At 40.2% G+C, this 11204-nt stretch overlaps 1 protein-coding gene across 3 annotated transcripts in view; it reads right to left on the bottom strand.

Moving 5' to 3' along the window:
- Window positions 1–4562: 4562 nt before the first annotated feature.
- LOC119724420 (NADH-cytochrome b5 reductase 3-like) overlaps window positions 4563–11204 on the bottom strand; it is a 14887-nt gene continuing 8245 nt past the window's right edge. For all 3 annotated transcript variants that reach the window (XM_038195481.1, XM_038195472.1, XM_038195490.1), the window contains 6 exons: window positions 10667–10773; window positions 8890–9019; window positions 8575–8658; window positions 6785–6870; window positions 6021–6120; window positions 4563–4886 (listed from right to left, as the gene is read on the bottom strand). In XM_038195481.1, the coding sequence (XP_038051409.1) occupies window positions 4714–4886; window positions 6021–6120; window positions 6785–6870; window positions 8575–8658; window positions 8890–9019; window positions 10667–10773 (680 nt within the window). In that variant the 3' untranslated portion in view covers window positions 4563–4713. The remainder of the gene's footprint in view (window positions 4887–6020; window positions 6121–6784; window positions 6871–8574; window positions 8659–8889; window positions 9020–10666; window positions 10774–11204) is intronic.

The following is an 11204-nucleotide window of genomic DNA, read 5'->3' as shown; positions in this document are numbered from 1 at the left end:
GTGGTAATCTCGTCGCATTTATTCATTATTAAAAAAAAAAAATTATACCCCCCAAAAAGAGCCAAACATATTTTTATTTCATAGAACGAATTGATTATGGTGACTAATTAGGGAAAATATTCTTATGGATTTTAGAGGTGGATGCAGGAGTTTCAAATGGAGTGGTTATAAAATGCTAAAGTCTAGGATTTTTAAGGGTTATTACTTTATTTAGTGTAAATCTTAGTTGCTTCGGACAGTACATAAAGACAAAAGAATCAGTAGAAACAACATTGTAATCAATGGCTGTATTTTACCGTTGTTTGAACGTTAGATAGATTCGGCTTCTCTCATTACTTATTTTAATTAAGTGTATCTGTTAAAATCATCTGTATCTGTTAAAATCATCAGCAAAATCAGCTGGCCTAACATTTTGGTTGTATGTTATTTCGGTTGTGTAAAAATCAAACCGTTGTGTACTATATGAATCTAGCAACCTGTTGTGTAAACTGTTGTTTACACAACTTGTGTAAAATATTACACAACTTGTGTAAAATATTACACAACTTGTGTAAAATATTATACAACTTGTTATTTTTTTTTTTTACACAACTGGTTGCTAGGTTCATATACATGTAGTACACAACCGAAATAATATGTAAGACCGTTCTTAAAGACAAACGTTCAAAGAAACAAAATGACAGTGGTACAGAAACAACCGTGTAGGGGAAAGTGAACAAAAGCTTGCAAGCCCAAAAAGGAGAAAAACACAAAAGAGGGATTAAACAGGGCAAGGTATCAGAGAATCAGAGTGGCGCCGATATGTGAGGGAATAACGCAAGATAAACTGGTAAAGGGTGATAGGGAAAGTGTGGCCCGAACAGTCAAATGTGTGACAATACCAATGTGGAGTATTCGCACAGAATTCCCAGGAGAGGGGAACAATCCAAGCTCGACCAACTCAAAAATGTTAGAGGCTTGAAAATTGCAGATTTAAATGTGCAAAGCCTCTTTCCAAAAATTGAACACTTGTGTCTCCTTTTAGCAGAGAACCCTATCCATCTACTCACCCTTAGCGAAACTTGGCTCCATAGTGGTTATCGATGATGCTGAAATTAGCATCGAAGCTTACACTGTAACTCGTAATGATCGTAAGGGATGGAGTTACATGTTACATCTCTAACTCCATTGCTTAATTATCACAATGATGTCACAAATTCACAGCGTCATCGAATCTTGCTGGATAGATGTTTAAACAGAAAAACTGTAACCCGATTGTTTAAGGTGTTATTTACCTCCAAACAAACGTTGTGAACATCTGCTAAATCTTAAAAAGGTGATGAATCAAAGTAATTTTGGGAATCAGGAATTGCTCATAGTTGTGACTTTAACCTTAATATATTCGATTATGTAGAGCGTTCACAAATTGACGATTTCTGTTGTGAATTTCAAGTTGAGCAACTGATATTGGCAGTCCAACAAGAGTCACACCAACCTCCAGCACAAGTATTGATCTTGTTTCTTCCTCACAACTCAAGGCAAAATAAATGTCTCTAATGTCATTCCTCTCGGGCTAAGTGATCACTCGATGGTTTTCCTTAACAGGACAACATATGTACACGATGTACTTCAATAGTATTTTATGGACAGTGTTTGTGGCTTTGTTGGTTAAACTTCAATTTTTCCAAACTGCAGTTTATGTACTAATTATTTGTTTTATCTCAATCGTGTACATGTGTGCCTAAATTTCATATGCCATGGACTTCTTGCAGTTTAATTTTTATGAATGTATCTTAAATCACTGTATTTTTATGAATGTAGAGGTCACAGTGAAAATGAGCTGATGTTAGCTTATTCGTGTTATCCTCGACAATGCCTCGGATTATATAGTTTTTTGTGACCCTTATATTTCAAGTTCGTAGCACCAGTGGAATTAATCATTGCTGTTCTAATTTTGAGTTAAACATCAACGAAGAACAAAAAAGTTGCCCTGAAGTTGCCATAAATTGCCATGAAAGAATTGTTTGCGACCCAACAATAATTCAGTCCTTTTTGTGTTTGCAAACCACCCCAGCATAAAACTATTTTTTCCCCAGATGATTGCAGACGCAGAATACATGTATAGAGATTCATAATTTTTTTACATTGAGAATTCGGAAGAAAAAACAAAACAACATCAAAGACAAACATGAGCTTGTGCGCATAGTGGTTTTATTTGACTGCAACATATATCAATAGCTCAAAAATATCAAGGGGTTAAAGTCCAAATTTGCTCAAAACACCACACTGCATTAATACACCAGAAAATGTATGTTAATTTATTCGACCAGGAAGAAGCGTTAGAATAAACATGAACATGTCGCAAAAACTGCAGGTACATTTTGCATTCCTTTTTGGGGAAATTTTACTGTATATATATAGTTTATACTAATTCACCATGAATTTTGATCGGTGATTTTAAAGGGCCCATGCAATGAGTAATGTATTTTATGCGATTCTTAAAAATGCACTTTTGTGTCCCATTTGTATTTTTTGTTTTGCCATTTCCAAGGGTATTCACGTGCCCTGATGTCAGTTCAGGCTAAAACCTCACTGCTACAGCTAATTAGCACCAAAAATTGCCAGAATTTTAGATGTTTGCTGTCGTATATTTGTTCTTTGGTTGTCATGACATGGCAGTTTATCCAATGAGCAAACGTTTCTCACAAATGTTTTCAATGAGCAAATTTTGGTTTCACAATTTGAACAGAAAACCCCTAAAGTGAACAGTGTCTTCCTGAAATGACATCACAGCAACAGCGCCCTCAGCTGTCCAGAAAAGCATGGACAATTTTTAAATGTTTAACTATAGAAGTGCACTTTTCAATAAAATTAACCAAAAAGGGATGTTGAAAGTTTTCATACTTTTAAAAGCAGTAGAAAGTTGCACAAAATGTGTTCCCAAGAAAAATTCATCTCATGGCCCCTTCAAAATGTATTCGGAAATGGTTTCATTATGTAACCAGTACTAAAAGTGCCTTTTGGGTATTTCAAGTGAACCAAATTATTAACAATTGTACTTTTATAATGAACTTGACAAACTACCATGCTTGTAAACTAACTACAAAATGAAGTCACTAAATTACATGTTTACTAATTTTCTACTTTTAAGTATTTGTAGTAAAACTGAATCATTGAAAATAAATCATCTTCCGAAATTTTATTTTAGAAAATATTGCTTGAGGATTATCTGAGTTTTTTCTATTTTATAAAAAGCGGCAATAAAAGATTTCTGTTATTTTTTACTTCAAGCAAGAATACAAATATTCCTTAACCAAACATCACCTATGGTAGCATGCTTCAATAAATTCCATTTTCCCCACACACTGTCGAGTGTAAATTTCAATGATTTTCCGTAATGACTTCCCTGAATATCTAGGAAACTTGTTCCTATGTCTCCAACAGGAAACCTGAAGTCAGAATTTTCACATTCCCAAATTATAAGTACCTCTTTCCCAAACACTCTTCCCAAATTTGAATATTATGGGAAATTTCAAACATCCTCCATGTGTGTTTGTGCTTCTTTTAATGTAAACATCAAGTTCCTATAATTAGTTTTCCAATTTTTTTTTGAAAGTCAAGAAATTCTTTCCTTAGTTCCAAACAGAAAACCCCACCTATTTTTCCCGGAAGACTCAATACTAGTTTTCCAATTACAAGGTGACCCCCAAGAAAGTTGTGCAAGCGGACATCTTTAAATTTCTCAAAATGTATCCAACATCAGCATTTCATGTTGATGGAGTATATTGTTTGTACTCTTGTGTATAATCACAGCAAAAATGTGATGAAAATCTATTCATGCAAACCAGAAATAGAATAGATTATAAATGGCAATGTGTTTATCACCCGCTCCAATGTGATTTACAGAGTTAATGAAAAGAGTGTGATTTCTAATGCAATGTGTACTTCCCATTGGAATGGTATCCTTTTATAATCTGTTACAGCTCTGGTTTGCATGAATGGGTTTCCATGGAATTTTCACTGATTATACACAAGAGTATAATAAGCTTTTTCGGATTTCCAACCGCGCGCATTCGTAACCTGTGACAACGCACATTGTTTGTCTCAAATGCCCTTTGACAGTACCCACAATGCACAAACAGCCTTTTTGTAAAGTCAGTGGCGCGATGTTGTCAAAGGCCATTTGAGACAAACAATGCGCGTTGTCACAGGTTACGAATGCGCAGTTGGAACTCCGAAAAGGCTTATTAATATGCTCCATCAAAATGAAATACTCATGTTAGGTACTTTTTGAGATATTTAAAGATATCTGCTTGCACAACTTTTGGAGGGCCACCCTGTATTTTCTCCCCAGTTTATATGAAGGAGTTCTACCCATCCCCTGCCAATTTTCCAATGATTTTTCACAATGAATAAAGAAAACATTCTTACAGGAAACCTCATCAAAGTATGTTAACTTCCCAAATACATATCAATTTCCCCTGGCTTTTCCCCAAAAATGTCCTCTCTATCCAAAGTATGTTTTAACTTCTGCAAATTTCCATGATTTTTCCCAATGAAAGTCTGGGATTTATTATTTTTTCCCGTGCCTCTAATGGGAAAACCTCATCTCCGGCATGTAGCCTAGTTTTTCCGTGCCTCTGATATAGGAAACCCGCTATCCAAATTTTACATCTGCAATCTTCAATGATTTTCCCAATGAAAGTCTGGGAATCAGTATTTTTTCCTGCGCCTCTAATAGGAAAACCTCATCTCCGGCGTGTAGCCTAGTTTTTCCAGGTTAGGCATGCAGGCGTAGTTGATCATGGGCGGCGGTCCACACATCAGGATGAGGGTGTCGCTGCTGGGTGGAGGCATGTGATCCCGTAGCATTTCCTCATTGACGAATCCCCCGCTGTACTTCCAGCCTATGGGAAAAAGTATCGGAAAAAAAGGCCATTTCTCAAACTGCGGATGAGTCACCAGCTGTGGCTTCCTTGCTTAGCAAATTCGTGAGGCGTTCTGGCAAAATGAGGCAAAACTGGGCACAGGTCATAGTGCAGAAAAATGCAAAAGAAAAACTGAATGGGGGTGACTTTTTTGGATTTTCAGATTTATTGATATTTGTAATCTTTGATGTCCACTACACATATTTTTTAAAAATAGTACAAAATATGCAGAATAACAGTGTTTTTAAGAAAAACAAATTTTAATTTTCACCACTACAAAACTTGACACTTTAAAGGCCGTTTTCTCAGTACAAATGCATTTTACTTTTCTGACATTTCTACAAGCCAGGAGGCCCAAAACAAAGTCTCCGGTTTCTGGTATGGAGCTTGCCCCAAAAGTGGTGCGGCAACACATGTTTCCCCCCCCCCCCCATACTTTTTTCTTCTTCAAATGTCGGCTGATGTTGCAGATGACGCTTTGATCCCCTTAAATCTGTCACAAATATCCTTTAGGGTGGAGCTTGAGGTGACCTCAGTAAGGCCTGAGAATTTTGCACCCACTTACAATCTCGACCAACACGAACATTCTTTGGGAAATTTGGATAGTCAAGACAAAAATAAGTAATGTCAGACCATACAGCGACATCGAGATCGTGCATGTGCTGCCAGGCTGGTCATTAGTCTGCTCCCTTACATATTGCACTAATTACAAAGCATTTACAGACGACCATCGCTCCCTCAGTCTGGCTTCTAGATGCACAATTACAAAATTACAACACCGTCTGCAAATGGTGCCCGATTAAATTTGGTGCAAAATATATGGGAGCCCAGAAAAACATGCTAAAATTGTGCAGCAGCAGGATTCCAGTCAAACTAGTGAGTTTGGCGGTTTTGAGACATCATCTTACATTGAACATTTTTTTTTAAAAATTTGCCGACGCGCATGGCTACGGCAATGCGTGCGCAGACTAGAAACCGGAGACTTTTTTTGGGGGGGGGGGGGCCTAACTTGTCAACGAAATGTCCGTTTGAATATTTATGTGCTAAGCAATAACGAGCAGGGACAATGACATGTGATCAAGGCCCCACCAATCGAATGACGGGGTTTTTTACCTTCCTCCGGCCTGTCCAGTGTGTACCACAGCTTGAAGCGGTCGCCATGTTCCTGACTGATCTCCTCCAACTCAGGCCGCAGCAGGATATCCTTCTCAGTCTGCCCAAGAAATCAATTCAAGACATCCGATTGGTTAAAGAGTAATTCCCAAAAGAGACACAAAACCAAGGGTTTTTGTTTTAATAAAATAATGTTAAAGGTGCGCTCCCCTGCTATTATCGAGTTCCATCCTGAAAAACAGATTCCTTTTCTAAATTGCTTTTTTTCTAGCAATACAAAAGGTATTCACTTATGAATAAGACATTGGGGGTGGGGTGCAGAGGGGATATTTAAGACTTTTCTCTATTGAGTCTAAACAGTCTGAAACCATCTTAAAAAAATAGGGTTTTTTTGTTTTATGCCTGCATCAAGTGCTGCCGGGTGGGGGTGGGGTGGGGGAGTGGGCAACCACAGGGGCGTAGCATGGTCATTTTGATTGGGGGTTAAATTTTTTTTGAAAAGGGCACTTGCACATCCACTTATTACAAAATATTGGGGGGGGGGGGTTAAACGTTGTTGAAAAAAAGGGCATGTGAATGGAAAAAGGCAGTCTTTAAAAAATATTGGGGGGGGGGGTTAAATATCCCCCCCCCTCACTGCTCCATCCAATATATTACTGATGTAAACTAAACAGTAATCAGGACAACATAGTCACATTTTTTGGCCTGTCAAAAAAACCCAAATAATTCCTGGTACCCTGCATCATTGGTTCTCATTGCCTTACCTGGTTGGCAAACAGCAGCCATAGTTGACTCTTATCATCAGGGTCCTTCAGGACTTGACGGACCAGCTGCAGCATCGGGGTAATCCCTGGATACAAACAGAAATAACTTGTGATGCGATCAAGCTAAATGAGTCGTTTGTCAGAAATTTTTGTGTGGAGATACAGACCAAAATAGGGCCACTTCATCACATCACTTCATCACATCTCTTGGTGTTTCGACTTCCGTAGTTTTTGAACTAAAGATGGTATCAGCATGCGGTTTTCACAGCAGTAATGCTGAGATCGTGCTCTTTTGAAATCAGTAAAAAAAAAAATTAAAAAAATTAACCAGGGTCCACAAACGACTTATGTAGCTTGATCGCAACACAATTTTGATTTAATAATTTACAATTACTCCATCATTTTTTTGGGTACATTTTCACACAGTTCCCTGTTGAAACATTGCCGAATAGCGTGGTGAATTCCCCTTTATAGACCTTTATCATGCTGCCACCATTTCAGTCATGTTCCCTGTATCCAATATCGGTACTGAATGATAATGCGCAAAAAGGAACCAGACTATTTTTCCTTTCAGCCTCGCTTTGGTTACATTGATTTGAAAGGGAAAAAATCAAGATGGCCGCAACATGATAATGGTCTATAGCCTGGGCTGAACTCTTGACCCAGATTTAAGACCCAAATTCCAGACCCCTGTCAATTTCATCTCCTATAGGATTTGTATTGTAATTGGTAATACCACAAGGCCTAGCCCTTCCTTTCACGAGACTGGTCCCTGAGTGCATACATATTTTATTTGATTCAAAATGGCTATTCATGGGAAATCTGTTCATGCATGTGGTCTACTAGTGTAGGGTTGACGTTATGGTTTGATACGCAATAACCTGCCGCCGTGATAACCTGCCGCCGTGATAACCAGCCGCTGCGAGAGAGCAACAGGGAGGTTTCGCAAGCGAACGGATACGCTTACACTTATACGTTTAGCTATCCGTATCCGTTTTTTACTTACGTGTAGCAAGCGAGATATGCGTGTCGTCTGCACGTTTAGCGGATAGTGAGTGGCGTATGACGTAACTGATGACGTATCCGTCGCACTCAACGTATCCGTTTGCATGCGAAACCTCTCTAATATCACCCATGAACCGGTCACGAACAGCATCTAGGGAAATTCATAAAATCTCTCTCCCCCCCGAAAAATGGGGAAACTAGTGTGCATGCGCTACTTCTGCAGGCAATTACGGTCCATTTTCAGTCCCACACGCACACTACACACATTAAAAGAGCTGACTTGCACAAAAGTCTTGCATCTTTTATACTACTGGAAGAAATTTAACAGATTGGTTCGGAACTACAATGAAATGTTTTGAATGCGCGCTGCATATATTAGGCCAAATGCGCGCGCATTACACAGCCAGTACGAATTGGCCTAGACCTTGTTCCTGACAGATTCATGGGTGATATTGGTTGGTTGTGATAACGCCCTCTCGCGGTGGCGGGTAATTGCGGCGATGGGTTATAACGTATCAAACCATAACAAACGTCTAGCCTCTAGACTAGTGGTCTACACAATGGGTCGGATTTAGCCCATTCATTGGTGTTACAAGGTAATCCTATATGATAGCACTGCCCGGTTCACAAGTGACAGTCAGTCAATGAGTCAAGTCAGTGAGAAATGTGCAAAGTGGACACTACGCTGGCCCTCTGGGATCCACCAAATTGCCACTGATAATTGGCCCAACTTCGATGTCAATATCTTTTGTTGTTATCAAAAGAGGGCGCTATAATGCGCTTACCTGTTCCGCCAGCGATCATCCCTATCTGCTTGGCATTCCTGGTCACAGGCGCTGCCTTCTTGTCTTCCCTGATGCTGAACTTGCCTGCAGTCAATGCACCGAAACAAAAAATCTCAAATGTGGAACAATTTGATAAATTCGGACTGGAACGTGAGCCCCAATGACATGAAAAACGGGGGTGAACATTTCTTGAAATGTACTGCAAGGGTAGACCCAAGAGGGATGATTGGGATGGATATCCCCCCCCCCCTCCACATCCCCCCTCCCCCCTCCACATCCCCCCTCCCAGGACTGAGAATGATGGACGCCACTTACCGCATCCATCGTACACTAGGAGCCCATTAGGCCCTCGTACGTCGATGGCATCTCCGATGGCCATGTTGTCCAGATACTGAGACATCTTACCCCCCTCAGGGAACTTGGGATGGACGTTCTTGAAGTACACCTAGTGGTGAGTAGTGAGTAACAGGAAGTGAGTATTGAGTAACCCTAACCCAAACCCTAACCCTATAACATCACCGATGGCCATGTTGTCCAGATACTGAGACATCTTACCCCCCTCAGGGAACTTGGGATGGACGTCCTTGAAGTACACCTAGTGGTGAGTAGTGAGTAACAGGAAGTGAGTAATGAGTAACCCTAACCCAAACCCTAACCCTATAACATCATCGATGGCCATGTTGTCCAGATACTGAGACATCTTACCCCCCTCAGGAACTTGGGATGGACGTTCTTGAAGTACACCTAGCGGTGAGTAGTGAGTGACAGGCAGGAAGTGAGTAATGAGTAACAGGAAATGAGAGTTGGATCCGAGAGCTCAATCAATCTGAACCTCGCGAGTCACACTGATTCATAGCATAGAGCAAGTTCGGGCGCGAACTATAGTTAAAGGCAGGGTAGATATTTGTCATATGTGAATTTTGTTTACGTTTGAAGCAACAAAACTGCTCAAAGTCTATAGACGGATGCTTAACAACTAGCTTAATGAAGTTTTAGCTCAGCGAATGCTGTATATTCTGAGAAAACAATATCCTAGGATCTCAATTTCAATTCAAAGTTACCAAGTCATGTTTTGAATTGCACCCAAAATCGGGATACAGAACACATTTTCATTCAGCTAATTGCAGGGACGGGATGTCACGCACCGAATCGATAAAAGCAACCGCGCGTGCGTGCTCCCATTCACAGATTTGCCAAATTACAAATAGAATTTGACGTCGTGAAATATTCGTTGAAAAGTTTGAAATATATTCGACTTTTGAAAATTCGTAGTACGAAAACATGACATGACGTCACAAATTCACATTTTCGATTGCGCGGAGTATGATCAGCGGCCTTTTACCTGGTTGCTGGCTATACCACTTAAATCACTTATCTCCTTGTAAAAAATCTGGATAGCCCGATATCTGTTAGAAATGAAGTCATTGTCCACCATATTACCATTTCATTATAGATTTTTAAAGAAGATGTTACATGTATATAACTGACATGTTCACTTTTTTACTCAAAATATTATTTTCTTGTAATCAAACAAATTAAAATGGCAAAAAATTTATTTCATATAAATTTTCTGTTTAGAAATATAATGTTTCGTATGCTGCAATACGGTTCCATTTCAATTTGTTTTTAAACAGTGGGAGTGGTTCAAACTGGTTCCCTCTCCACATTTGAATGGAGGAATCGGTTGGGAACCAGTACGTAGCTTCACTTGTTTGTACAGCTAGGGGCAAGTTCGCGCAAGGACTATAGTTAACCATTGGTCGACTAACGCTTGCCCAAACTCTGTCTAGTCGACGATGGTTAACTACGCTAGTCGACTACTTGGAACCAACCTACTGGGGTTGGTTGCTTCGCTGGTAACCATAGCCGCGCGCGTTCATAACGTACAGCAGGGAGCCAGGATCTAGACGTTTTGCAATGACATTTTGACCAGCGTTTGACTAGAGACGTTCGCACGTTGCTATTAGTGCGCAGGCGTAAGGTACGTCACAAATCAACCACTAGTCGACTAATGGTCCTTGCCCGAACTTGGCCTTGGAATGGCTAATGAGCTATGCAGATGTTTGACATGGAGATCATCAGATGGCTATACCTTGATAACAAGGTCCATGTATCCTTTATCATCATCGCTAGTCACCGGAGTGTAGGGTCGGATGACCAGCTTTCCATCGATGCGACACGTCAGATAGATGTGCTGACCTGCGGGTCAATTCAGCAAATAAAGGAAGACATAACTGATTTTTCAATCTTAACTCTTAGTCTTAGGAATTTGTATTAAATTGTTTGACACTGTACTGACTCCTACATGAACTACTGAAACCAAAGAGTGCGAGGCGATTTGAGGCGGACTTAGGAATAGCAGGCAGCTTGGTTTGGGGTGGTATGAAGACCAATGGGTTAAATCCTTTTGTGTAAAAACAAAATCAAAAACCAACCAAGGGGAGGAGTCATGACAGGTGCGGTTCTAAGGGGGGGGGGGGGGGACTTTAGCCTCCCCCAAAAACGAGGGGCCTTGTAGCCGAGTGGTTAGAGCGTGGAGCTATGGAGTGGAAGGTTGGCGGTTCGAATCCCATCCGTTGGCGGTTCGAATCCCATTCGGACCAAAAACTGGAAAACTCTCTCTGACAACC

Source organism: Patiria miniata, unplaced genomic scaffold, assembly GCF_015706575.1.
Source record: "Patiria miniata isolate m_02_andy unplaced genomic scaffold, ASM1570657v1 HiC_scaffold_1, whole genome shotgun sequence".
NCBI lineage: Eukaryota > Metazoa > Echinodermata > Asteroidea > Valvatida > Asterinidae > Patiria > Patiria miniata.
Note: the sequence above shows the minus strand (reverse complement) of the source record. Positions and strands in the feature narration are given on the sequence as shown.